The 26,994-nt window shown below is 43.9% G+C and overlaps 3 protein-coding genes across 3 annotated transcripts; all 3 read left to right on the forward strand.

The window, feature by feature from the left end:
• Positions 1 to 523: 523 nt before the first annotated feature.
• Positions 524 to 4,164, forward strand: LOC128981393 (acyl-coenzyme A thioesterase 1-like). Its single transcript, XM_054400160.1, has 3 exons — positions 524 to 1,133; positions 2,358 to 2,560; positions 3,530 to 4,164. Exons 1-3 carry the CDS (start codon positions 524 to 526, stop codon positions 4,133 to 4,135), a joined length of 1,419 nt encoding a protein of 472 aa, XP_054256135.1. The 3' UTR covers positions 4,136 to 4,164.
• Positions 4,165 to 5,523: 1,359 nt separating this feature from the next.
• LOC128981676 (acyl-coenzyme A thioesterase 5-like) lies at positions 5,524 to 10,408 on the forward strand. The gene is made up of 3 exons (XM_054400605.1): positions 5,524 to 6,070; positions 8,799 to 9,001; positions 9,833 to 10,408. Exons 1-3 carry the CDS (start codon positions 5,524 to 5,526, stop codon positions 10,406 to 10,408), a joined length of 1,326 nt encoding a protein of 441 aa, XP_054256580.1.
• Positions 10,409 to 18,523: 8,115 nt separating this feature from the next.
• Positions 18,524 to 24,453, forward strand: DNAL1 (dynein axonemal light chain 1). The gene is made up of 6 exons (XM_054400651.1): positions 18,524 to 18,573; positions 19,248 to 19,303; positions 21,996 to 22,051; positions 23,282 to 23,408; positions 23,808 to 23,951; positions 24,407 to 24,453. The coding sequence occupies exons 1-6, from the start codon at positions 18,539 to 18,541 to the stop codon at positions 24,451 to 24,453; spliced, it is 465 nt and encodes a 154-aa protein (XP_054256626.1). The 5' UTR covers positions 18,524 to 18,538.
• The last annotated feature ends 2,541 nt before the right edge of the window (positions 24,454 to 26,994 follow it).

Here is a 26,994-nt window from a genome sequence, read left to right on the forward strand (position 1 = left end):
AAATATACCCATCAGGGTATAACCACGCCCTGGAGCGACCAACACGGAGCAGCAAGAGCGGCTGGCGCTGGTTTGGCTTCTCCCCGCCTCGGCTGCGTGTGAGCCTCGCTCCCGGCACTTGCCCGAGCTGCACGGCCCAGATACACGCTCCTCCGCTGCCCGGGCTGCCCCCTCCCTGTGCGGCCGGTCGCACACAGGCTCTTCCCTTTCCGTGAATCCCGGCTGCGATCCTGCCGGGTGGCTAGACAATGCGTCTGTCCGCCCTGCTTCCAAAACCCCTCGCCCACAATCGCCGCCCGGCTCCAGCTGGGGCTATGGCAGCCCCCAGACCAGCTCATTTGGCAGAGAACCCGCCCAGAGCCGGGGAAGGAAGGCAAGAGGAGTAGGCCGACAGGCGGGGCGAGCGCCCTGCCGTCCCGCTCCGCCTAGCCGGCGAGTGCCAGCGGCGTTCCCGGGCCCATTCCTGGGTCAGGCAGGTACCTGCGACGGAATCTGCTCTCAGAGGCGGAAGCAACCCGGGATCATGTGGGAGGTCGTCGTTCGCTCTCTGTACCGGGCACGTTCCCAACCCTGGCATCAGCAGCTGCCCTGGCCCAGCACCACGCCTGCAGCCCCACAGCACCGCAGCCCTGCATGGACTCCCAGGATGACATCTGCCCGCAAGATCTCCTCCGCGTGCCCCACCATCAGCCTCTCGCCCGCCACCCGCAGCCTCTTCGATGAGCCGCTGGCCATCGCTGTGCAGGGCCTCGGCCCGCGGCAGCAGGTCACGCTGCGTTCGTCCTTGCGGGACGAGAGGGACGAGCTCTTCCAGGCCTGTGCTCGCTACAAGGCTGGAGACGATGGGGTGCTGGACCTCTCCCGCTGCCCTGCGCTGCCAGGGGGCAGCTTCTCTGGCCTGGAGCCCATGGGGCTGCTCTGGGCTTTGCAGCCCCAGAAGCCTTTCAGGCGGCTGGTGAAGCGAGATGTGCAGAGCCCCTTCCTCCTGCAGCTGGAGGTGTTCGAGGGCCACGGGGACCCCCCTGGGCGGCTGCTGGCCAAGGCACAACACGAGCGGGCGTTCCTGCGGGACGGAATGCGGAGAGTCCCGGTGCGAGAGGGGAGTATCCGGGCGACGCTCTTCCTGCCCCCCGGTAAGTACCGGCCGCGCCAGGGTCCTTCCCTCGCGGGTGCTGCTGTCGCTCTCCGCCCTGTGTTCCCAGGCCCTGAGCAAGGTTCCCTCCAGGCCCCCGTGATGCCGGTACCAGACAGAGGACAAGGGGGAAGTGGATCTCGCCAGCTGGCACTGGGCACTCTTCAAGGAGTGTCCTGATTCCAGTCAGCTTAGATCTGCGGGCCACATTCCTCATGTAGCACAGCTATATGGGCTAAAGCATATGTGGCTTTATTTACTCATTTTGGACATGAAGGCATCGATCACAGTACCCTTTTGTTTCCAAATGCAGTGGGAGGTGGTGTCAGCCACTCTTCAAAGTAACCTTTGATCTACCTGGCTGTTTTCCTGGCAAATCAGCAGTAGTTCTCTGAGTAGACTGCTCTCCCAAAGTACGGAGTCCTAAGCCTGCTACTTCCCTTTCCAGCCTCTCTGCAGATCCTGAACTTACTAGTATAGTACTTGCTGCTGTCCAAGCTGCCTTTTGCTGCTACGTTTGTTCCCAGTTCTTCCTCACTTGTGATTAGAAGATCAAGTAAAGCATTATACAGGTTTAGCCTTGTAGTATTTTTGTCAAAAGATAATTGTGAGGTTTTTGGATTGCCTGACAAATGCCATGTTGTCCTCCCAGCAGCTGTCCATATTTATGCTAGTTTTCTGTAGGAAGCCTCATCTCTTGCCTTCTCTTGGTTGCCTGTGACAGCCACATCACCACCACATCCTACCTTTCCTTCCCTCTGGAATTCAGAGGCTTTCACCAATTATATCTGCAACCCCATGTGCTCACGGAGTTTCTCCACATAGCATGTGCCTTTCTCTTTCCTTATCCTTCCATGTCTATCCCTGCTAACTCCTCCATGGCAGTGCCAAAATCATACATGCTGTCTCGGCCAGTGTCTTTGCAGCCTTGTGGCTGGAGGTAAATTTCCAGTTCTTCTTGTTTGTTGCCCAAGTTCTTCATGTTAACCTGAAGGCACCTGAGGGAAACCTTATCCTCCCTTCTGAGCAGGAAAGCTTTCTCCTTTCCATACTTCGTTACCAGTTTGCACCCATCCTGTACCCTGATGTTATCCGAAACAGCAGCAAGCCTGTTGCTCTGTGGTTTTTTTTCTTTACATACTAGGAATGTTTCTAGATACATTCCTAGACCTATGAATCCAGAATGTAAATTAAAAATTGTGTCCTATTATGTGTTCTCTTGCAGGAAATGGTCCCTTTCCAGGAATTATTGATTTATATGGAACTGGAGGAGGGCTCCCAGAATACAGGGCTTGCTTGATGGCCAACTATGGCTTTGCTGTGCTGGCTCTGGCTTACTACAGCTATGAAGATCTCCCCAAAGAGATGAAGGAGTTCCAGCTGGAATATTTCGAAGAAGCTGTAAACTATATGCTACAACACACCCAGGTTGGTTTGTTCATTGATACTCTTTCACTAGAGGGAACTCTCATTAGTCAGGTCTTCTCGAGACTGCATATGTGGCAGAGCTGTGTATCTGTGAAAGATTTTGGTTGCTTTTAAGTCACCCTAAATCTACCTGCTCATGCCATCTCTCTGCCCAAAAAAACTCTGAAAATTGCTTCTCCCCCACTGTTTTCAACCCTGAGAGCAGTACCGTATCCTCCCATTAGCGCCTCCACTGATAGCATCATCATGTTTTTAACATGTTGCAAAGTTTCAGCTATATTTTCTAATTTCTCCATTCCCACGTTTCAAAGTAAGTGGATTTGGAGCCTATTACACTAGTGATGAGGTACAAAAGGTATTACATTTTCATGCTGTCTCTAAGGCTTTCTACCCAACAAGGGTCTTTGGATATTGGAGCAGTTGTGATATTAGCTTATCTTTTTCCAGTATCCTTAAAAAAGATTTCAGCACCCTGAAAGATCATTTAGTTTTGCTGTTCTAGTTAACTTGCCTCTGTAGAAGAAGATTAAGGTAACCTATTGTAGGTTGACTCCTGAGGACTGTACAGTTCACTTAGAAAAATGGTTTTAATAGGTGTTTTTTTAAAGATACATTTTAATGAATAAGCTTAAGCAGAATTCTTCCTTTTTGCTGGGAGTTAGACACCAGGCATACTAGTGAAATGAGAGAGCAGCTTTGTGGAGTATGCTACCCCATGTTAGCTTCTTATCAGAGAAGTTGAAGACAGTGGTTGAATGTAAGAAACACATTATCATAACTGATGACAGTATCATAGTCTCAGCAAGGCTTGTAAGCACAGAACAGTGCCCCAGGGTTCCTCAGACATGGGCCCTGCACACAGGACCTGGGATCCAGATTCAGGACAGACGCTACTGCAAACGTGCCAACATTTTTAAAAAGCGGCATGCTGTGGTTCATGGTTTCTGGTTTCTCTTCTTTCCCCTCCAGGTTAAAGGTCCTGGGATTGGGTTGCTTGGAATCTCGAAGGGAGGTGACCTTTGCGTCTCCATGGCATCCTTCCTAAAAGGTATCACAGCCACTGCCCTTATCAATGGCTCAGTGGCAAATGTAGGTGCAGTGCTTCGCTACAAGGACATCACCATTCCACCCCTTGGTGTAAATGTAAAACGCATCAAAGTGAACAAGTCTGGGATTGCTGATATTACTGATATACTGAACAACCCGCTGGAAGGGCCTGACTGCCAAAGCTTTATCCCTTTGGAAAAGGCCAAGTGTCATTTCTTGTTCATTGTTGGCCAGGATGATCGCAACTGGAAAAGTGAATTCTTTGCGGTTGAGGGTAGCAAACGTTTGCAAGCTCATGGGAAAGAAAAGCCTGAGATAATCTGTTATCCTGGAGCAGGGCACTACATCGAACCCCCCTTTTTCCCAATGTGTGCAGCCTCAATGCACCAGCTAGTTGGCAAACCTGTGATGTGGGGAGGGGAGCCCAAGGCACACTGTGAGGCACAGACAGATGCTTGGCAGCAGATCCAAGCTTTCTTCCACAAACACCTCACAGGCAAGCCATCTGGAACATCCAGTAAGCTGTGATGTGAGCCGGGTTACTTTACAGATGAAGATGCTGGCCTTTCATGTTGTTTTGTTTTTTTTTTTTAAGACTCTGAATGAGAACAAAGAACATCAGAGAATAAGCTTTTGGGTTTCTTGGAGGATAACAGTGGGTGAAAGTATGAGACTGCTTCCTTTTAACACCCTCCTCTACCCTAGGATAGAGACTTTGGTCTCCTGTTGTGTGTGGTATAGGATTACAAACTAGAAAAATTTTGGGGGTAAGGCTGTGTCTGCTTTGAATGTGAATGTAAGTGGAGGGTAACTCATTCATGCTGAGAATTAGGATCAAAATTTGCATTAGCTTTCTCAGAGGCATCGCCCTTACCAGAGCCAGCTTTGTGCTCTAGTTTTTCTGGAAGTAGGTGTTTTATCTTCCTGCATCTAGTAATCTTTCTGTTCTCTCTCCATCACTGCACCTTTCTCTTCTTCCACATCACTGAAAGGCATCTGCCTTAACACTTGATATCTAGTATATCACTTACTAAAAACAGCTATACTGTGCCTGAATCCTCAGACAACAGATCTTCCATTTATAATCAACAACAGCAGCCCATAGTGTGACATAACATTCTGGACACATGCAATGAAGCATTTGTATGGTTTTGGAAAATTTGGAAGCATGAAGAATCAACACAACTGGACATGTTGGTAGTCATACTTGGAACTGTTTGTGAGCATCTCCTCTTTGCCTGTGTATTCATACCCTTACCTCCACAGCTGCCTGCTTGTAAGTACTGCTGAAAATAGCAGAGCTGCAGAGCTGTCCTGGCTGCCTCTTGAGGCACCAAGCTCTCAGCAGGCAGGTTGGTAGGAGCTGCTGTGACATTGGGGGAGCGGAGGTGTCACTCGCTGAGCCCTGCAGGCCTCATTTCTAGGTCTGAGGGTCGGGGGCAGCTGGGCCCACTCTCACCCCCCGCCCCCCGGGATTGTCAGGTTTGGCACACAGGCAAAAAGCACAGAGCACGACTGGTAGGGCACTGGCAAGCTTGCAGTATTGTATGAAAATAAGGCCTTATGTCAGTGCTTTACGACCCAAAGCTGCGTGACTATAGCTGAAGTTGTTTAATTGTATGTTGGTGTTTATGTGTTCTGCACTGACTGTATTTTTTTAATGAATTAAAATGAAACGTTAACGTCTCCCAATGGCTCGCTTGCTCCAGATGGTGTGACGGTTTGGGGCAAGGAGGCGGGAGGGCATAAGTGCTTAGGCGGCGCGGAGGCGGAACGGCCGTGGAGGAGGCCCGGCTCGGCGCTGCGGCTGGGGTAACTGTGGGGCTCTGCTATCGATTGAGGCTGGCTGGAGGGGGCGGTGGCCGTGTCACCGTTATTGCCGTTGGCTCCGCAGCGCTTCCCCACCTGTCGCGGACATGTGGAGAGTGGCGGCTACCGCTGCTTCGGCCCCGGCCCGGCAAGCCCTCTGCCGTGCCCTGCCGCCGAGACGGCGGGCTGTGAGCGTGGCCGTTTCCCCTGCCGCTGGCCTGGCGGACGAGCGAGTGGAGACACGGGTGGCGGGGCTGAGCCCGGGGCAGCCGGTGACTCTGCGGGCTGTGGCGGCCAATGAGCGCGGCTGCCTCTTCGAGTCGTGCGCGCACTACCGGGCGGACGGCCGCGGCCAGCTGCACCTAGGCACAGACGCCTCGCACGGCGGGAGCTACACCGGCGTGGAGCCCATGGGGCTCTTCTGGAGCCTTGCCCCCGCCGGCATGGAGAGGCCGTACCAGCGGCTCGTTCCCCGAAGCACCGGCGCTCCGATGAAGGTGGAGATGTTGGTCCACCAGGGTCACAGCCTGCCCGGCGCCATCCCGGGGCCGGTGGTGGCCAAGGCTGAGGTGGAGAGGTGGTTTACCGCCCCCGGCGTGCGGAGGATCCGGCTGAAGGAGGGAGGCGTAAGGGGCTCTCTCTTCCTGCCGCCGGGTGAGTGCCCGGCCGGAGACGACAAAGGGCCGGCAGGACTCCCCGGTCGCTCTGCCCAGAGCAACGAAAGCCTCTTTTAAAAGAAGCCACCCCCCCCCCGCCCCCGAGACTGTCACTCGGGAAATCTCTGTTCTGTAATAGGTGGCCGGCTGCCGCCGATCCCAGTGGCTTGTCGTGGCCGCGCTGCCTGGACCTTCGCAGCAGGGCAAGGCACGGGCAGGTGGCTCTCCGTGAGACACGGCAGAAGCTGCATGAGAATAGGGGTTGTAGAGTTTACCATGTCGCTGCGCTCCGTCTATGATTTTTCAGTGGGGTTGATATTTGGCCAGGAATACCATAATCTAACATTCAGAAAAATTGATACACTCAATTATGCGAGCCTGTGCTAAATCTCCCAAGGATTCTACCCCGAGTAGGCATTTCTCTTCTATGTGAAACACATGCCAATGAACAGAGCAGCAGAAGAGATTCTGGAAAATACTGGTATTCCACCTGTTAACACCAGAACTGAGTTACTAAATTGCTTGTGGTATAAAGGCAAAATAGCTTTCTGAGCAAGTTCTACTTGTTCTGCTTGTGGGGTGGTTGTGCTTTATGAGGTGTGTGATTCTGATGAACTGCTAGTGCTGTTGGAAAATGAAACTTTATACTGATGATGGTATTTGTACACTTAAGTCATCATTTAAAGTCCATACATTTTTCTGAGTGTTGGGCTAATAGAACTGCCCTCCATATTACCTCAGATTTATAATAACTTGGTTCAGCAAATCCTGTAAGTGCTACTGCAGTTATTAGAGGTTTAAGTATTTTCAGTGAATGATTTCCAAACCAATAACCTTCTTGTCCATTTAGATATGGATCCAAAGTCCACTGGAAAAAAAAAAAGGGGGGGAAAAAAAGACTGAACTTTGAATTTGGGATCAAATATTTAGTCAGCATTCTGGATTTTCTATCACTGACATGGTTGTTTTGATATATCCTGCCTTGGAGGATGAGCTAGATTTCTGCTGAGCTCAGTGGGAATGCAGAGAGCTGCAAGATGGAACTGTTTTGTTTTGTTTTGTTTTGTTTTAAATGGCTGATGTTGTAATAGTGTGGAAGAGTTTGGAATCACTGCTTAAATGATACTGACATTCTTGATGGAGGATCCAGTTTCAGCATTATTACTATGCCTTTACTATAGGGGTAGAAAAATACTAATATGAAGATAGGGATCTTAAACATGATCTGTTCTTTAAAGGTGAGATGACATCAGTGGGCTTACACTGTAATTTAATACGAAAGTTATTTCTCCATTCAAGCATGAGAGTTACAGGTCTGGGGTTTGAGATTTTTGTTATAAGCAGTACTAAAGTTGTCCATTTTATCTTGCTTTTTGGAGAGCTATGCAGAGACCATAAACTTGGGCATATGTAGGCACTTGGGCAGTCCAGGATCCTAGTGTGAGTTGTCTTCATGAGAGAGAAACATTCATGCTTGACTGTGTTCTGATCACACATTCTTGCTAGAAGGTTTTCCAGGTGAGGGTGATGAATACATTTTTCCAAACCATCTAGGCTGACTGTTGGTAATGGCACACTGTAAATTTATCCAGACATACTTTCCTGTAAGTAGAATATTGAACTTTTTTTTTTTTTTTTTCAAAACCCAGAAGCATGCTTCAATTTTTTACTGACTTCTTCATGCTTTAAGTTAGGACGTTTCCACCATCGAGCATGTCTTGTCCAAAACTTCCTTTTCTCGAGCAGTTTGAAGTGCCAGAGGTCAAGTCTCTATCGCGTCAGTAATGTCACAGTTAATGCCCTCTTAACACAAGCAGGTGCTTTTCCTGCTTAGGTAGGAAGTGAGCCGGATCAGAGTACATCGGTGGTGACACCTGGTGGCCAGGAAAAAGAAGTAATAAAAGAAATTGCATGACTGGAGTCTTCATAATTCCAAGGGGCCCTATCTGTGGCTCAGTAATCAAACATCTTCTGGCATGGCATGCAGGAGCAACACAACATGACATTGGCTGTGAAAGTGTGCTTGTTTGAAACTGGTTCTGATCGTTTCTGTGGATTTGTGGTACTGACTCTACACATGTATATGCACATTTGTAAGTCAATCACACATACACAACTGCACCCATATAGCTCTCAGTTTTACCCTCTGCCTCTTCACCTCTGCAGCAGCAGTTCTGCTGCCAAGTGTTAAACTGCTGGTGTTGAGATAGAGCAAGTCCAGCTGATCTCATCTATCAGTGGGTGTCTCTTTGCTGTTCTTTGTTCAATGCACTTAATTCCAAAGTTTGTGAATGTTTTGTAGAGCTCTCAGTGCTCTCCCCTTGTCTCATTTTTATGAGCTTGCACTTTGCTAATTAAGGCATGAGTTCGTTGTGGGAAAAGAGCTGATTTACAGTATGATTGTTCTGAGGGTGAGAGGTTAAGAGCATGAAAAAATATATTTAGAACATTTTGCCTTTTTTTTTTTTATCCTCTCCAACCCCCCCCCTTCTTTTTTTTTTACCCAAGTTTAACTGCTCACATATTTTTGAAGGAAAGTAAGAACCTATTCTTAGTTTGAAACTGCTAATGTGGGATACAGCATCATTTCTCTAATCTCTGTTGTGCAAATGGAAAAGTAATGAAAACGTCTTCTGCCTTCTGTATTTTGTTGTTCACTCTTCACCAGATAGGTTTTAGTATCCTGTTTGGAAACTTGTCATCAGTACCTCTTCTTTTTAATGCAGGGGATGGCCCCTTTCCAGGAGTGATTGACATGTACGGTGATGAAGGAGGTTTGATAGAATTTAGATCCAGTCTTCTGGCCACCCATGGTTTTGCTGCTCTTTCTCTGCCATATTTTGACTTCGAAGATTTGCCTAAAGTCATGAAAGAACTCAAACTTGAGTACTTTGAAGAGGCAGCTAGATTCCTACAGCGTCATCCAAAGGTGAGTGAATAAGAGATTATCTCTGAGGACAAGGGAGCGTATGGCAGTTATGCCCAAGTGGTGGTGATGACTTTTTTGGAGTATCAATTTCTGCTAGCTAGGTTTAGGCCAAATAATGGAAGAAGTCCTGCATAGGCAGCTACATATATGACTGCAGAGAGTGAATTTCTTTCAGCATAAGATATCTGTTAAATAAATTCATGCTGGAAGCTTCAAGATTCCTGATCATTGGAACAGTAAATTGCTGGAATATCCTCCAAAGAGGAGCAGTGGTGACAATTCTTTTTTTTTTTTTTTTAATGAAAGCAGTTAGTTTAAGATAGAGGATTGATACAAAATCGTTCAATAGCCAGCAAAGGAATGGATTTAATTACTTGGGATGTTGCTTTCAGTTTTACTTTCCAAGCTACAGAAGGACAAGACTAAATGCTGCTTATCTAATCCTTAAAATGTCGTTTGTTGAGGGTACTTTATCTATCTGAGACATCCATTGCAATAGACTATGCTTGAATTTCCTGCTACCTGTTTTGGGAAGAAGATAAAATATTTGTTTCAAAATGGCAGTAGGGACCAGGCAAGGTCCAGGTGGTGGTACTTCTTGTGCTTGTCCGTGTTATTTTGTGGGGTTTGACAGCTCTTGTTGTCTCTGAAAAATAAGACACTAGGAGGGAGGAGCCTGGGTCCAGGTTGTGAAGTCACATCAATAATTAACCCAACTGTTTAGGTTTTTTAATAACACCACTCTAACAATATTTAATGGCTAATCCCATTATTATGCATACTTCCCTTTTTTTCCTTTCTTCCTCTTCCCCCCCCCCATCATATCTGAAGGTGAAGGGACCAGGAGTTGGAGTGATTGGGACTGGCAAAGGAGCTGAATTAGCACTCTCCATGATCACTTTCCTGCCAGAAGTCGTAGCTGCTGTCTCTATCTCTGCCTGTAGTTCAAACACTATTGCAGACCTCCATTATGGTGAGATGACTCTGCCTGGGCTTCGTTTTGATATGAATAAGGTCAGTGTTTCTGACACTGGTGTCTTCGACATTTTTGATGCTCTGGACGACCCAACGAACCCTGCTAATTCTTCTTGCATGATCCCCATTGAGAAAGCAGAAGGTCACTTTCTCTTAGTGGTAGGGGAAGATGACCGTATGTGGAAGAGCTCCTTATATGCTGAGCTGGCAATCAGGCGTCTGCGCCAGCATGGGAAAGAAAACTTTGAACTCTTGAGTTATCCAGGAGCAGGTCACCGAATTGATCCTCCTTCTACTCCGTTTTGTCAGGTAGCTATGGATCGTGTTCTAGGGGTACCTGTTCTGGGAGGTGGAGAAAGCAAAGCACATGCCCATGCACAGGAACACTCCTGGGGGAAGATTCAGGAGTTTCTGCACTTGCATTTGGGATGAACACTTAAGCACTTACAAGGTGTGTTGCAGATCTGCAACTGCAGAGGACTGAGCTTGAGCCACCAAAATGACTGGTGACTTGGAGGGACTGATTGAGAAAAGCTTTGAACTATGAACTAACCAAACGACTACTTATCTACAAGCATAAATCCAGAACTACAGGGCTTTATTTGGACTAGCCCAAGTTATTTTATCTAGGTACACAGAGAAGTGAAACTGGTAAGAAGGCTGCATTACAGTACAAATTTGACACCCTCAATTGGTCATGATGCCAAGAAACAGGTATCTAAAGAGAGGAGTAGGTATTTTCTTGCTTGCAGAATCTGACTTGGAGAATTTTGTCACTGCTGAGGGTGCAGGCTAGCTGTTAAGACTAGATCACACCTGGGGCATAATGGCAACCCGGGGATGATGAACTTTGAGGTGAAAATGATATATGATTTTGGTTCTGGGTCTTAAGTTACCTTAGCTCAGAACTCTCAGGTTTACAGCCATATATGCTTTGGAAATGTTTTCTATTTACATGAAACTGAGGACTTCTATTTCTAATGAGGCTCTCATCTTCCGGTGACACAGTCTGTTTCTTTCCATCAAGAACTAGCTTTAGGGGAGAAAAGAGTACTCTCCTGTCATCCCAGGAAAATGGCAGCACTAGCACTGTTTTGTTTTAGGAATGCAACCATCTGTTCCTGTAATTACTTGGATTGGCATTTGACACTCAGGGTATTAAAAATCTATTGGATAGGTTAAAGCATGGTTAAATGCACTTATACTGTGTGCAAGTCTTACTTCTCTCTTCATTGCTTGTTTTAAACTAATAACATCTGCCATTAAGTTGGGGATTAATTACCTTTGAAGTGCTTTAGTAATATTGTGAACAGATGCTGACAGCTATTTTTAGGGAAGAAGCAGAGCAGAGAGAAGGCATATCCAGTAGAAGATCAAGACTGACTGCAAAAAGCTGTCACCTTCTGGCAACAATTAACTTAGAAACATAATACTTAAACCACAACAACAACAAAGACTCAGAAACCACCCAAAAAACCACCACCCCAAATCTAAGATATCTTTTCCATGATTGCCTGAGATACTTTTTTTTTTTTTTTTTTAATCCAAATTATTTTTTGGCTAGTGCCTTAATGTTCCCCCACCATTCAGGTATAAAGAAACAACTTCTTCCCACATTAGTTGATGTCTCAAGAAAGTGCCAGCTCTGAAAGCCTATTTAAGTAGGGCTGCTACTCATACAATTTCTCCTTCCAAGAACGTTTTGTCAGACCAGTTTGAGAGCCACCCACTAGGACTAAAAGCCCTTCATTTATGGTACTGAATGTTGCTTTGCCCTCAGGGAGCTTTTCTCTGACAGTCAACTGTCATTATGCTGTTGCTCAGGTCTCATTAACTTTCTGCAACTCTTATGACTTGTTATCACTTCATTGAATTCTTATGTTCTCCACACCACCACAGCCAATTGAACAATTTAGCTACCCACTCCTTACAAGAAAAGCTCCACCCTGCTCACTCCATGTGTCTTCAGGCCTAGATTCTGTAAATTCCCTCAATGGTCAAAGAGGCCTTTGCAAAGCCATATCTGGTGCTTGAACCTCCAGAAAAACCCTCAGCCCCCGAAGTCCAGGACCACAGCCTGCTTTAGAGTGTATGTTGGTGTCACCCAGGTTTAGTACCCTGTCTTTTTTCCAAACTCATTCCAAGTTGCAACCATAAAAGAAAAGGGTTGTCTGAAGGTTTATATTTGTTCAGTCTCCTCATCTTCAGTAGTGGAAGCTGTCTCATTGTGGCAGAGCAGAGCCTCCTGTAGCCCTGCTTTGTTACCTTCCTAGTGCTGATACCTGTCTCCACACTGCCTACCTCAGTGTATCTATTGCCATACAAGACTGCAAGCTGGAGACTCAGGAAGTAAATGTTAGTTGTAAACAGAACAAAACCCGGGTAGTTTTAAAGTCCTCACACTTCCTTTCCAAAGCAGAAGCCTTTAAAGTAATTCGGTAACAGATGTCAGATATATGCAATTTAAAAGAGATGTAGAACACTTCCTTTATGAAAAAAGCAAGGCCGTGTAGGACCTTAGTGTTATATTTTTGTTTCTCAATAGTTCATGTGTTTGGAAAACAATGTTTTTAAAACCAAGAAGGAAGGAAAAACAAAAATAATGTAACTGTATGGTGAAGATCTTTTAGAGAACATGTCAGGATGTTCTTGGACAAAATAATTCACAGAAAAGTCTGTACAAAACCAGCCACCTTTTGCACTACTATTTTGTATATTTACAATCCCTCATGTAGACCCAAGATACAGCACGGACACTCCGCTATATCCTGAAGCATACATTAAATTGAGTGCCTGATTAGAGCCTTCATTAGAGCCACATTATTTATATTGCTTTGCATTCCTTACCTGGCAGAGCTTCCGCGGTGTTTCGGTGAGACTCTTCGCTTGGGTGACAGGGTTAGAGTCACTAGCTGGATCTGGGCGGGGCGCAGGCCTGAGGTACAGCTAGCGCTGGGGCGTAGGCCTGAGGTACAGCTAACGCTGGGGTGTAGGCCTGAGGTACAGCTAGCGCTGGGGTGTAGGCCTGAGGTACAGCTAGCGCTGGGGCTCCAGAACACCCCAGGAGGGCTGGACAGCCCGAGCTGGTTTTGCAGAACCTGGGCAGCAACTCAGCAGCAAGGTGGCGTCATTGGCTTTCAGCGGGGCGAGGGGCTCTGAATAGCAGCTGGCGGACCGCGCTTTACCAGAGGTACCTCGTGGGATCAAACGGCCGCTGAAACGGGTGGGCGTTTGGTGCTGGCGCTTGTAATCTCAAACGGTTGTAATTTTTGTCACTCACTGATTTCAATTAAAAAATCTGAAGATGCTCATGTGGGTGGTTTTTTTTACCATTACGAGCCGAGGAGGGAAGGCGTGAGGCGGCCGCAGCGAGGGCAGAGGTCCGCCCAGACGCCAGGGAGCGCCTCGCGGCAGGACCACCGCCCCACGAACCGTCCCGTCCCACAATGCGCCGCGGAGCGCCCCCACGCGACTTCCGGGATGGGACTTTCTCTGTGGCGGCGTTTCTCTATGATCGCCCGGTGTGGTTGTCTTCGCTCTCGTCCTCCCTTCTCCGACGTGCCAGTGGCGCCGCGCATGCGCGGGAGGCGACCGTGCCATAGCAACCGGAGCGTTAACGGTAGCAACGGCAATGGTGGGTCTCCTCAGTGCCGGCGCGGGTGCCTGGCGGGAGGGTGTTGGGTCTGCGGGGACAGCGGCCGGCTGAGCGGCTGCTGGGTAAGCCGGGGTCTTGGCGCTCAGGCTGAGCTGCGGCGTCTCCGGGACCCGGCTGCGGCTGAGGGGGGACACGACGACCGGGGCCTGCTCCAGAATAGAGGGAGCCGGTGCCGGTCTCCTGGCGCGGCAGGGCGGAAGGGGCCGAAGGCACTTGGGGCTGCCCCCGAGCAGTCCCCGGAGACGGCTGTGGCAGTGCCGCCGCCCCGGTGCTGCGTGAGCGGCAGCGAGGAACCGAGCCCTTCGCGGCCGCGGTTCCCCCGACCCGATCTCCGGCACTGAGCAGCTCGGGCACAGCAGAAGCCGGCCAGAGAGCAGCCCAGTGGTCAGGGCGTTGGCTAAGGCGGGGGAGTTGTGGCCTATTCCTGTGCCTTGGAAAAGGGGGATTTCTGGGATCGATCAAAGTAGTGGGTGGTCTGGGATGCCACCCTATATAAATATGGGTTAATACGTGGTTTTAAGGCAGCAGAATCGGCGATTGCTACAGTGATTGGCTTGGTATCTGTTGCTGTGCAATTCTGATTTGCTCAATTTAACATATAAATAAATATTTGCAAACGAAGGCAAAGTCTCACTGGTTTACTTTATTTTGGATGTCTGAGTTTTGTAAACACTCTGTGTCCAAAAGCCATGTTTTGAGGGGGAAAATATTTTCTTTTATTACAACTTTGATATCATACATGGATGGGTGCTTTTTTAGCCCTAAATTAGAACGTTTCTCATTCCTGCCATACTGATGGTGACAGTTGCAGCTATTGTTCACTTGGCATTTTGAATATTTTAAGTAATATGACTTTCTTTAGTATAGATACTTGTAGGAAATTGTTCAATATGGAGGTAGAGGAACAAAAAAAATAGGCTTCTTGAAGGAAGGTTTCCCTTAAGTAACCTCCCTTTGCAGAAGATATGATGACTTATCTACATAAATTTGAAGTGCACTTCAAAGAAAACTAAATTCTTTGTAGGTGTTCTTCAGATAACTCACTAAGCTGATTTCATATTTCCACCTAATTAGATACTACAGTGGATGAGGTAGATCAGCAGAGGTCAGGGAAGAAGCTGCTTCTTGTGTTCATGTGGCTTTAAAGTTCAATCTGGTTTTAGGCATGAGTTTGAAACAGAAGCAGGAACTGGTTCTACAAAGCTGTTTTTGTCTTCAACATGAGTGACTGAGGTGATGTACTGAATGCTGTAGCAATTTGCTTCCATAATGAAAAAAGCAGTGAAGTTTCTGTCAAAAAAACCAATTAACTGGAAACCAGCTGTTTTTGCTGGCACCACTGGTAGCTGTTAATCAAGTTTCCCACTTTGAAGTGGGAACTAGGGACATGATCTTCTGATTGGGAGGGGGTGATTCTATCGTGCAGATGTTTGTCTACAACAGACACCAAGTAGTTACTGCCATGGCACAAGTTTGCCAGGTCATCTGCAATGGGACTAGAGTAGCTATCACGTGCTATAAACAGGATTACGAGAAGTGTCTATCAGTGGGTAGAAGTAGCTGGACTGTCTGAGCATGCTCAGTGATAGATGTCTAAATTAAGGTGTATTTTGATATTTGAGATGCGTGCTTAGGCTTCTGGGTATTGCTGGGTCTTAGGCTGCTTCTGGGAGTTCCAGTGGCTGTAGCTGTTCTGTTACACCCAGCTGCCTCAACTGTTGTCTTTCACTGTTGGGTCCAGAGTTTCCAGGGATGTAAAGTACCCAGAAGTAAAGCTCTGTGACCAAGGTGATTGCTTGTAAGATTTTGGGTTGAAGTTAGCATGTTGGTTTTAACTTTTACAGTTGGGTTTTTTTTGATACCTGATTACCTGAAAGGCTGTTTATGTCCACATGTGGTAGTGTTGTTTTAGAGCAATAGAGATACCCAAACCAGAGTCCTCTTGTTTTTCTAGGGAGGAGGCTGTCGATGAGCTTCTATGAAGGCTGGTCTCCGAAACCTTCCTAATCTGAAAGACATCTTGAAAGATATTTAATGTTTAGGATATATCAGAGTTTCTCTATATACTACTGTTTTGTATATCATCATGTGGTTTTGATGAGACTTTGATGTGAGGCATAAAAGTTTGAGTTAGTGACAACAAAGTTTGTCAGTGGGTGAGTCCTTATCTGTATCACTCTGTCTAGTCACAGACTTGCTTTCATTCAGGAAGCTGCCAATGCACAGAAATAGAAAGCATGTTGTTTTAAGAGTATTAAGACCACATTTTTCATTGCAGTTAAGTTCTTATGTCATTGAATTGAATTGAATTTCTTTATCAAAGCTAACAAGCAGTGTCCCAAACCCATGTTTCACACAAGGCCGAGAGTAAGATTAGGACTATCATGTCCTCATATGAAGCCAATTGCTTGCTTCTGCAAATGCTATGGAGTACCCTGCAAAATAAAGGTACAGGACACTGAGGAGTTCCAGCTTCTTAGGCTCAGCTGGAGCAATATAATACATGAAAGTGGTAGAAGGAGGTGGACAAGAAGGATAGGGAGAGAGAAGGGAGAGGAGAGAGGTCTGCAGTGAACAACTCAAAATTTGCAATGAATGTTCATTTGAATTTGTTTCATTTTTAGGCAAAAGCCACAACTATCAAAGAAGCTCTAGCCAAATGGGTAAGTATAGAACAGCATCTGGCTGCTTTGCAGTACTCCATGGCATGGGGTTTGACTGTATTCAGCTAAATCTCTTTTTCAAATTTATTGTAAGGATTTTGTTCGCTTGAAACATCTGCTATAACAAGTCTCTTCATGCCCTCCAAAACCTAACCTCGATGTTTCCCATTAAAGATTTATTTTTCATGTGCTCCTCTGTCACATACCTTTTAAAGACCTGTGTCCATGAGTTTCCATTCATGGTAGGCATGACATGCTACATTTGCTTTTCTGTTCATGTCATTGGAAGTGGGTCTCAATCTTCCTTTTACTGCTCCTAATCTGGGTCCATATGACTTGTAAAATTTGATCTGGTTGTTTTTCTTCTCTTTGCCCTACAGTCAGGGTGACATTAGTTAAATCAAAGCAGCTTGAACTTTAAATCAAAGTGACTTGAACTTAACAAACATGTAACCTGTTCTTTAGAAAGCATCTCGTCTACCTGTGGTTTCTGTGTGGCTTTTTGTGGTTGTTGACCTGACCTTTCCTCTGCAAGTGCTCAGCAATCAGGATGAATTTTTTTTGTGCAGGTGCGCACTGCTGGCCACAGTCTCTGCTGGAAGCTCTCTCCCTTCATGTTTTTAAGAAAAAACATATTTTCATTTATTGGTATAACCTGATTACAAACTCAGTATAAATGCAAATAGATACACTTGTTCTTAGAAATGGAAGTTCCATGTTTATGTAGTGGCTTAGTTTGAACGCATTCACTATATTCTAGCAAAACATCTGACATGCTTGTTTTCTGAATCACAGAGTAAAAACATCACACTGAATTTGGACAGAAACTGGAATATAAGTAAATGCACAAGGCAGCATGCAAATTCTTTATTATATGAGTTTGCCTGAAATAGTTTGAGTACATGAGAGAGCAAATAATGTTACCAACACCTGATCTTGTGCTGTTGGGATTCCTAAAAGACTTCTGATGCAATTAATTTCATTACAAAGTAGCCATATAAGTCAGGCCAGACCTCAGCTGTCTCACTTGTCAGTAGCTGTATAAAAATGTGGGGGAAGACAAGAGTCCTTGTTCTGAAAGCATCGAGTACATTTCTCCTTTGTTAATGGACCTTCAGTACTCCCACTGAACAGTGAGTGAATTGACAGACTGTTGCCTTTGTGCTGGCAGGGAGGCAGCCATCGAAACTGCTGGTACTACTAAACTGATACTTGTTCCAAGTGCCTAGGCAATAATTACCATCCCTTTAGAAGTTTAGATTTAATAGGCTGTTTTTTAAATAAACCCAAAGGCTGAAGTTATGGCCATTTTTCTAAAGCTCAGGAATTTATGAAGTATTTAATCTGCAAAATTATCAGCCTAGGTTGTAAATGGGAAATTTGGCTTTTGCTGTGCTCTCTAAAATGTGAAATAATCTTCCCCCAGTCTTTTTAACGGCTCATTTAGAAGTATTTTTTTTAGATTCCTAACTCTGTAAATCTGTTGAGGTTTGCCCCCCAAAACACACTTTTAGGTGCTCAGTTTGTCTTGTAAGCTAGGTGTAAGTGGGCTTCTCTGGGTAAAGTGGGGAGGGGATTTTTCTGTCAGAACTTTTAAGAATCTGCTTCTGCTACAGACTGGCCCTAGCAGAAGTTCCTGTATTCGGTCTCCATGGAAGTACATTCATTGAGATTTTAAACCTCCATCTATTCTACATTTCTTTAGGGCAGAGGAACCCTAAAGAAATAGGGAATAGCTCCAGGGATGGTGATCCTGCCAGTTCCCTGGGCAGCCTGTTCCAACGCTTTTTTAACCCTTTCAGTAAAGATGTTTTTCTTAATATCCAATCTAAACCTCCCCTGGCACAGCTTAAGGCTGTTTCCTCTTGTTCTGTCACTTGTTACTTGGTAAAGGAGACTGACCCCCACCTCACTACAACCTCCTTTCAAGTACTTGGAGAAAGTATATAAATGCTTTTAATATCTTAAAAAGATTTCCTCTCTTTATGTTACACCAGCAGGAATCTTGACAAACAACATTCAAAATGCTTTCTCTCTTCAGTAATATCTTTTAGTAGTGTATTAGAATTACTTCTGCAGTAACTTCTTTTCTAGTATTTTTTTTTTAAGTATAGTAAGGTTTAGTAATCACATGTAGCAGTGAACTGCTTCTTCACCTTCTTTTTTTAGGAAGAAAAAAGTGGCCAGAAGGCTTCAGAGGCAAAGGAGGTGAAACTGTACGGTCAGATTCCTCCTGTAGAGAAGATGGATGAATCTCTCTCCATGCTTGTTAACTGCGAGTAAGTTCAGTTAAAAACAAATTTGAAACCAAATGTTCTCTTTATGTTAACTTTCAGTTTCTCTGCTGCCCACTGTGCAAGTGTGGTTTTACTATGTTTAAGTGTGGCCTTCAAAACAGCAGCTTGCTTTTTTTTTTTTTCTCAGTTGAGATTTTCTTTCCACACACAGTTCCTCTTTTAATTCAAAGATCTCTGTCACTTAACTGAGAAGATGTTAGGATAGATTTTGTATTGATATTTGCCCCCCAGAAAAATGATACAGTGTTTATTGGTATATAATTACAGGTCCATCTTTGGAGTCTATCAGCTAACTGGCACATTTACGATCCATTCCAAAATTTATGCAAAACAGAGATTAAAAAAGAGAGTTAATAAGGACTTTCAGAAAGAGATTAGAGCCATTGCAGCAATAAACACCCATGCACTGGATAAGACTAGGCATGAAAAGATAACCTGGTAGGTTGTGTAAGTAACTCAGACCTTTCTCACAGAAGCTAAATAAAGTTGCAGAAGTCCAGTGGTTTCAGGATATTTTGAGTCAGTTCACACATCCAGTTCACCTTCTAATGAGAGAAGAATAGGCAATTATTTCTAATGCAATAGTGTCTGGACATGGAACTCTGCTGATACAGTGACCCTTGTATACTGTGAACTGATTATTCTTGCTTTTAAAGGAAACTATCGCTGTCTACAAACTGCATTGAAAGAATCGCCAACTTGAACAGCCTAAGTAAGTGACAAGCCAGTGATGGGTTATGTTTGGTTTCTAGTTGTTTGAATAGGACATGTAATATAATTTGTTACATACTTTATCCCTATTCTTACCCTTTTTAATCTCTTCCTCTTGGAGAATTAGAAATGACCTTTAAAATTGTCAGTCTTCAAGGAGAATGCATGTATCCCTGCACTAGCCTTGGGAGATGTCTCACAGTGCAGGTTTAACAACAGCAACAACAAAAATCCATTCAGAGAGCACCTTTGTACATGCCAGTGGGCCTACTTGTGATGTTCAACACCTAAGCAGTTCTAGAGTGATTTAATGACCAATTTCCACACTCATGATGGAGATAGTCTGCAGTTCGATAATTCCTTAGGTGTGATATTGGATGGAGTGAGGTCAGTGGTTTAGTTTAGACCTGGATGGAAAAATGCCATTCCACTTTGCAGAGGACCAGGCATACCTGGGTTGATTTTGTTTGTACTTGAAATGGGTGTGCATCTGTCTAGAAGTGTAATGGAACTGCTGGTTTTTGGGGCAGCTGTCTATGAATCCTTGAAACTCAATGGGTTACTGACTTTGGGACAGAAGTCACAAATGGACTTTGGCTTTATGGCATGAGGCTAGCAGAGAACTTCAGGTTTAGAGTTGAAGCTTTCAGGCTTTTCTGTCCCCATCAAACTGCTGGCTGGACAGACAAGAAACCTGGAATCCCATCCTCTCCAACTACACACCAACAGGGCTGTCAAGGAGCTTGATGAACTCATTTGTTTTCATAATATGATCAGACTCCAACAAACTTGCAAATACTAATTAAGGGGAAAATATTTCAGTGTTCTTTCCAAATAACTGTATTGTAATACATCAATTTGAGTAATTAATGAGCAAAAAATAATTAGCTATATATAAAAGTGAAACCAGTAAATTTTTTTAGTGGGATAAAACATTGAAAGCCTTTAAAGTATCTTAAATATTTATATTAAAAAAACATGGAATCCAAACCTCCAGTTTGTACCAAATATTTGATCCTAAAGCCAGGCATGATGTGGGCTGTTTCTTAAAGATACAGAACTAGGAACTCATTGTCTCTGTTGGCTTCTGTGAAAGACAGAGAAAGCAGCCGTCAGAGCTATGAAAACCACACCACTAATTATTATATACTTGCTTTTTGCAGAGAGGAAGCTGAGAATTTTTTTTCCACATCTACACTCTTTTCAGACAGAAGATTATGATTAATGCACACACCTGGTATTGTCATTATGTTGAGTAGATCATTCTGTGCAAATCTGTACATGTGAGGAAGATGTTTTAGATGACACCAACAAGTGTTAGTTCTGTGGTTTAGACAGTGTAAACCTTCCATGAGGGAGGTCTTTTGTTCTGAGGTACTCTGTATTTTAGATGGCAGTAATAAAACCCAGTAACAGCAGCTAGAAACAGTAAGGCATGGCTTTTTAAGCAATCTGTCATTTTTGTATTTGTATTATCCTTTCATTTATTACAAATCTCAAAAGCTAGTGCAAATTTACAATTTAGAAACATGAGTCACAGAGAAAATAGCAGGCTAGACCAAAATGGCTCTCCGCTATGGACAGGGATCCTTAGGGATGTTCTGGAGAGTATTAGCTGTAATAGGCTTTAGACTTACTATGATTCTTCAGGTTTTGAGCATGGTCATGGATTAAGCTGTTATATTTAAAAAGCAAAAGAATTCTTGTTGTACATCAGCTTTTTAATGAAAACTAATCATCCTGGTTTAGAATGTTTGCCAGGTGTGATTTTAGCAAGTGTGGGTTCATCCCTGCATTTCTTGAGACTGAACATACAACTGTGTCCCAGATCAGCTCTGAGTCTTCACCCATAGCAGTCTTTATCCAGTACATGTGCTGTCTGTGGAGCATCTGTTGTTGCTGGGCTGGAACTGACATTTCGTCTTGCCATTGATTATTGTACCTTGTATTTGCAATCATTATGCATACAATAGCAAAACAAGATCATTAAGTATTTAATCCTTAATGCAGCTGAGCAGTGTGAAAACATTCATGAGAGGTATAGATCCAGAGTTAACCCAGCTACCTGCTGCAACTCATTTTGCTTATTTACACCTGCAAGAAAGCTTGTGTGAAAAATTAAAATGTTACACAAAAAAGACTGCTGTTTTGTTACAGCTGTGAGTAACACTAGTAAGATGCTAAACCTCTGCCAGAACAGGTCACTCGGGAAGGTGATATGCCTGGGTGCTAGACTCAGTTAAATATTGTTTCTTGTCAGAATTCTGCAAGACAGATTTATATGCTGCCTCTATTGTAGAAATCAGATCTGCTGTCCTAAAAAAAGGTTGGAACAACTTTTTCCTGGAGAATAAGGAATATGAACTATGTAAGATCAAAACTATCAAGTCAGCAGTTATAGTTCAGGTACAAGGTGCAGTATTTATCTGGACTGAAATTCAGCAAGGTAACCTACAGATGAGCAGCTTTGTATTTGTGAGTGTGTTTCTGAGGTGTTCCCCTGCATCCATTCCTGGTGATCTGTGTAGGTTAGGAGGTTTAATTTCTGTTAGGTCATTGTTTCTTAAGATGACCTGTTCAGAGTGCAGTTTGTGAGTAATTACGATGTTTTACCTGACTTACAGTATCTTCTTATATTAAAAAAAAAAAATCCAACCATTTATTAACAGGAAACTTTCTGTTATCCGTTACAGAAAATCTGAGGATTCTGTCTTTGGGAAGAAATAACATAAAGAATTTGAATGGATTGGTATGTGCTTCTTACTATCAAATCTTCACCAACAGAGTGGGGTGCTGTCTAGAACATAGAATAATTCCCCTACTTTCAAAAAAGTCTTTGCGGAATGTATGCTATAGCCTCACTATTTATTTTCTCCTTTCACTATGATCTGTTCACCCTCCTGCACATTGCTTCTGAATTTTGAAATAATATTTCTCTTTTTTTTTTTGAACACTTTTCACAGTTAGTGATTCTTCGGGGCCAATTTACTACATAAAAGGAGTTCCAAAGAGTGATTGTGTTGTCTTTGGGTCAGCAGAACTTTTATTTGAAAACTGCTCCTTGTAAAGCCTTTTAAATTCCACTGGATTTATATGATAATAAATCCCACAGAGTTTTTTGCATGAGGAATTTTCTACCTGAAGATACTTAAGCTATGCATCTTTATTACAAATATTAGCAGTCCTGTGGACACACACTTCATGTGAGAGTCTGTCTTTTTTATGTTAACTGGCACCTGGAGCAATATGGCTTCAGGGGAGGAGATGGTGGCTGGACTAAGCCTACTAGGTAAGGGAAAATTTGTTGAGGATAAATTGGATCAGTTTTGTTACATTTGAATTAAGAGCAGAAAAACTTTCTTGAAACTAAACTTTTTTTTTTTTTTTAATTAATATAGGTTTTTTTTTCCCCTCAAGAAACATTTTATGTTTCTGCTAGAGAATGTTTCTCTTCAAAGCTATTCCTACCTTCAGAGATGCTGTATCTCATAATTGTAAAATGCAGAGTCAGTGTTTAATGGCTGGTTTAAAACCCCTCTCTTTTGAGAGAATTATGAAAGCAGCTTCTGGCTGGCAGGTATATGTGTACATGTACCTGAAATTAATCATTCCCTGATACTGTGTAAACTTCCTTCTAAAGCAGTTGTTGGTTTGCATTCGCTGCTTGTGTACTTGCAGAAGTGCACAAGCAGCCAAATTAGTCTCTTCTGCTCCTGTGCCATAAGAATAACTACTCCAGCCAGCTATTCCTTGTCTTACTCCAATATTACAATTTCTGTCCTCCTAAATAAATTTCATATCCTTTGCTCTTAATTCCCATGAGTATTTGTCATGCATAATTAGGGACTGGCTTAAAAGGAAACGAGGACCAATATACCTCAGTATTTTCTCATGAGTTGATCTTTAGAGGGTGAAGAGAGAATATGAAGAAGGAGAAAGATCCACTTCTGCTTACCTAAGTAGTCCTGTCATTTTCCAGGAGGCAGTTGCAGAAACTTTAGAGGAGCTATGGATCTCATACAACTTCATTGAGAAACTGAGAGGTATTCGTGTAATGAAGAAGCTGAAGGTTCTTTATATGTCAAACAATTTGGTGAAAGACTGGGGTAAGCCATGCCTCTGTTCTTGTAACTTCTCCAGTAGTGTAGTTGAATGCATGAGTTAAGTCACCAACTGAAAAATAGTTCTGCATGTTACAGGGTTTTAAGTCTCACTGATAAACATGCAAACATGCACAGAATCCCTAAATATCCACTCAAGCAAGAGAGTAAAAATAGTTAGAATGTTGAATTAAACTTCTAAGACAAATGGAATCTGTTCTTTGAATCATCTTTCCTGGACTTCTTTTAAAACGCTCAACCTGATGCCAGCTCAGGCCCAAGCAATGCCTATGCTGTTGTATCCTATGCTATTTATGTTTGCACTGAGTTTGAAAGGACTGTGTCATCCCAGTGTACTTTCCATGTTTCACAGTCTGGTTGTTGTTTTCACCTTTGTGGTTGCAGCAGAGTTTGTCAGGCTGGCAGAGCTGCCATTACTGGAGGATCTGGTGTTTGTAGGCAATCCTCTGCAAGAGAAATATGCCTCTGATCAGAACACTTGGATTGAAGAAGCAACCAAACGGGTACCCAAACTGAAAAAGCTGGATGGTGAGTCTGGGGCATGAAGCAATTGGTGTGAGTTAACAGCTTCATATAAAGACAATCAGAGGGAAATGAGTCATGGAAATACAAGCACAAAGTATGGGCCCAGCAAGAGAAGGGTGATGTGCTGGTTGGTTGTTAGCAGTTGAACCAACATGGTGCAGGTCCCAGAGACTAAGGCTGATATTTGTAGATCTTGCTTTAGTATCTTTTTTTATTCCCAGTTACCTCAGAAGCTGTAAACAAGTCACCATCTGAAGGCTTTTCTGATTACAAGCAGTTCAGGCATTCATAATTTCAGGTTAGTTAGAAGCAGTAGCAAGAAACGCAACTCTCCTCTTCCTGCCAGTCTGATTCTTTCCAACAGTCCAGATGAGCTTTCAGGTCTATCAGTGTTACCTAATCCTTCTCTATATGATCTATTTTTAATCTATTTTCCTTCCCCCCCCCCCCCCTCTTAGGTATCTTAGTTATTAAAGAAGAAGAAGATGAAGAAGGAACAAACTGATGACACTTTTTTCTTGGGTATTTATTTAAGTAACTCCAGGTAGCTTGGCACATAGAACTTTTATATGAAAAGTTTGTTTTGAAGAAAATCTTCAAGCAATATTTAGAAGACCAGCTAATCTCCACAGTCTCTCACCCAAAGAGTTAGCTACCAAAATTTGGGCACACCAGTTTGGTCCAGCTGATGACACCTTCTGCAGAGACCAGTGGAGCCAAGTTTACCTACTGTTTGGCTAGCAAGAGATCCTTACTGAAACTAATATGTAACTGTTTTTAATCCCTGATTAGTGGTGCTTGTTGTTAACTCTTGGGTTATAATAGAACCATTTTAGCTTGTTAAGTGCAGCTGGCCAACAGTTACCATTGGAACACTGAGGCCAAAAGAACAATGTTGTGATTTAGAGGCACATTGGAAGCTTTGTTGTGTTCAATTTTGCCATGGGAATCCTTCACTAAAGATGCAGTTTGCTTTTTCATTCCCTTAACCCTAACACGAAACAGGCCCAGTAGCTGCAGACCTACGCACAAAAAGCTATTGGTCTGACGATCACTTGCTACTAGCCTTGAAAATTGAACTGGGCCTCTCACATTGGAACTCAACTGCATTGCTTAGAAGGCCATCTGTAACTTATATATTTATTTATTTTAAAGAGGCAATGGGAATTCTTTGCGTGGTTTCAGTGAGAGTAAAATAGCTGCTGGCCTTTTGTGTTTTCTCTTACTAAGAAGTTATTTTAGATTGGAATATATGACCCATTATCCTACAGCTGGTTCCTAGTTTTGGTTTGGGTCACTGGTGGAAGACATAATCCTTCTCAGCTCTGCAATTTTCCTGTAACTGATACTAATGCAGAAACAAATAGTGAATAAATGACCTGGGCTTGAGAGCAGAAAATTCTGGGTTGGGGGATACTAATTTTTTATGAAAGCACAATGTAAGCATTGAGAGAAAGTGCATGTAGTTAGTGGGGAAGATGAGGAGAGAGAGGTGAGAGAAGATGAAAAGTTGGCATGGGGGGGGAAAAAAAAAAAGTATTGAGGATGTACTAATTGTGGTACATTACAGGGTAAGCAGCAGCTTTAGTAAAGCCCCCTTATGTGACAGGTAACTATTTTTAGTGAAAAGCATCAGAGAATGGTGAAGACACACTTGCCTGTACTGCTGGATGCCAGTAGTAGGGGTTTTCTTCTCTTTAGAGAACAGAGCAAATCACATGAGTAATTTTTCTAGAGCTCAGGTTTGTGTTATTTTTTTCTTTTTTTAACAAAAAGCTTTTCTTCTAAGTACCACCTTTGTTTACATTCAAATGGCAGCAAGTGTACCTGCTGGCTCCAGACAAGGCATAGAAGGGATGGAAGCAGAATGCCACTGTTAATTATTTGTGAAGATGAGGCTAGAGTTGAAATCTTGGAAGTCATGGTCAGAGATAAAAGGCAGAATTCACCCAGGCAACAGTGGTATTGATCTCAAGCTCCAGGTATAATTGCAGGAGAAAATATTATCTTTAATCACTTTCTAAGTCAAGAGTATGAAGTAGATTACAAGACAATCACAATTTAGTTGCAATGTATTGCTAGTTATTCTATGAGTGTGCAGGAATTTGTAAGCATTCCAACTTAAATTGACAATTGCCAATAAGGTATGAGTTTGATTTAGATCCATTACTTCAAATAACATCAAGGGAGCAATGGCAAAACCTGTGGATGTTCTTCAGCCAGCACAAACAACTTCCAGGCAGCTGCTCTCTTGACTGGAAAGTAGTTTAACCAGTTCACTGGCTTTCTCTTACGGACAGCTTTCCATTTGTACGACATTTTAGAACTACTCTCCTAGCTTTCAGTTAGTAAAGGCACCACTGACCAAGAAGCTTGAGAGGAGGATGTGTAGTGAACAGTGATTTCATGTTGGCTTTTTTGAAACTAAGCCATTGAGTTCACTTGCAGCCAGCCCCCTCTGGCACAGCAGATGTGGTTTGGCAGTACACAGCCAATGGCACATTTGGCCCTTCCTGACCCCATCTGCTGTGAGGGGGCACAGAGGATTAGCTTGTCTCCTTGACAGCTGAAATGGAAATGTGGTTTATGTGAGCCAGAGCCTGGGTGGAGCAAAACCTGACTTTTGAATACTACCAACAAATGGAAATGCCAAATTAATCTCTGTGTTTCAAGACAATTTAAGAACAGACCATGCCTTGCTGTTGTCCTAGTGTTTGGCCATGAACCTCTGTAGCTGTTCTCTCCTAGCACAGCATCTAGAGGCACAGTAGAGACAGCTAGGTTAGCTCCAGATGAAGTGTGACAGGAGAGAGCAAGCGAGTGTCAACTACACAGTACGATGCCAAGCAATCCTACTGGTTGTTTTATTTAGCATCTAAACAGGGCCTGAATCTCCTTGTATTTGTGAAGGTCATGTTAGATAGAGCAAATTCTAGCACATACCATGAGCAGAATAGCAACTTAAGTGTTCTGTGCGGTGATGACTGGAATGAAGTGCATCTCCATTGACAAGATGTGCAGGGTAAGAGAAGTTCCTGGCTCTTGT

This window comes from Indicator indicator, chromosome 4 (assembly GCF_027791375.1).
Source record: "Indicator indicator isolate 239-I01 chromosome 4, UM_Iind_1.1, whole genome shotgun sequence".
NCBI lineage: Eukaryota > Metazoa > Chordata > Aves > Piciformes > Indicatoridae > Indicator > Indicator indicator.

What these genes read in the sequence shown, in the direction of transcription:
- LOC128981676 (XM_054400605.1), top strand. Translation starts at nt 5,524, where the DNA reads ATGTGGAGAGTGGCGGCTACCGCTGCTTCGGCCCCGGCCCGGCAAGCC. An exon ending in CTCTCTCTTCCTGCCGCCGG is followed by an intron (nt 6,071 to 8,798) that starts GTGAGTGCCCGG and finishes TTTTTAATGCAG; the next exon opens with GGGATGGCCCCTTTCCAGGA. An exon ending in TCCTACAGCGTCATCCAAAG is followed by an intron (nt 9,002 to 9,832) that starts GTGAGTGAATAA and finishes TCATATCTGAAG; the next exon opens with GTGAAGGGACCAGGAGTTGG.
- LOC128981393 (XM_054400160.1), top strand. Translation starts at nt 524, where the DNA reads ATGTGGGAGGTCGTCGTTCGCTCTCTGTACCGGGCACGTTCCCAACCC. An exon ending in GACGCTCTTCCTGCCCCCCG is followed by an intron (nt 1,134 to 2,357) that starts GTAAGTACCGGC and finishes GTTCTCTTGCAG; the next exon opens with GAAATGGTCCCTTTCCAGGA. An exon ending in ATATGCTACAACACACCCAG is followed by an intron (nt 2,561 to 3,529) that starts GTTGGTTTGTTC and finishes TTTCCCCTCCAG; the next exon opens with GTTAAAGGTCCTGGGATTGG.
- DNAL1 (XM_054400651.1), top strand. Translation starts at nt 18,539, where the DNA reads ATGGATGAATCTCTCTCCATGCTTGTTAACTGCGA. An exon ending in TAAAGAATTTGAATGGATTG is followed by an intron (nt 22,052 to 23,281) that starts GTATGTGCTTCT and finishes GTCATTTTCCAG; the next exon opens with GAGGCAGTTGCAGAAACTTT. An exon ending in CAATTTGGTGAAAGACTGGG is followed by an intron (nt 23,409 to 23,807) that starts GTAAGCCATGCC and finishes TTGTGGTTGCAG; the next exon opens with CAGAGTTTGTCAGGCTGGCA.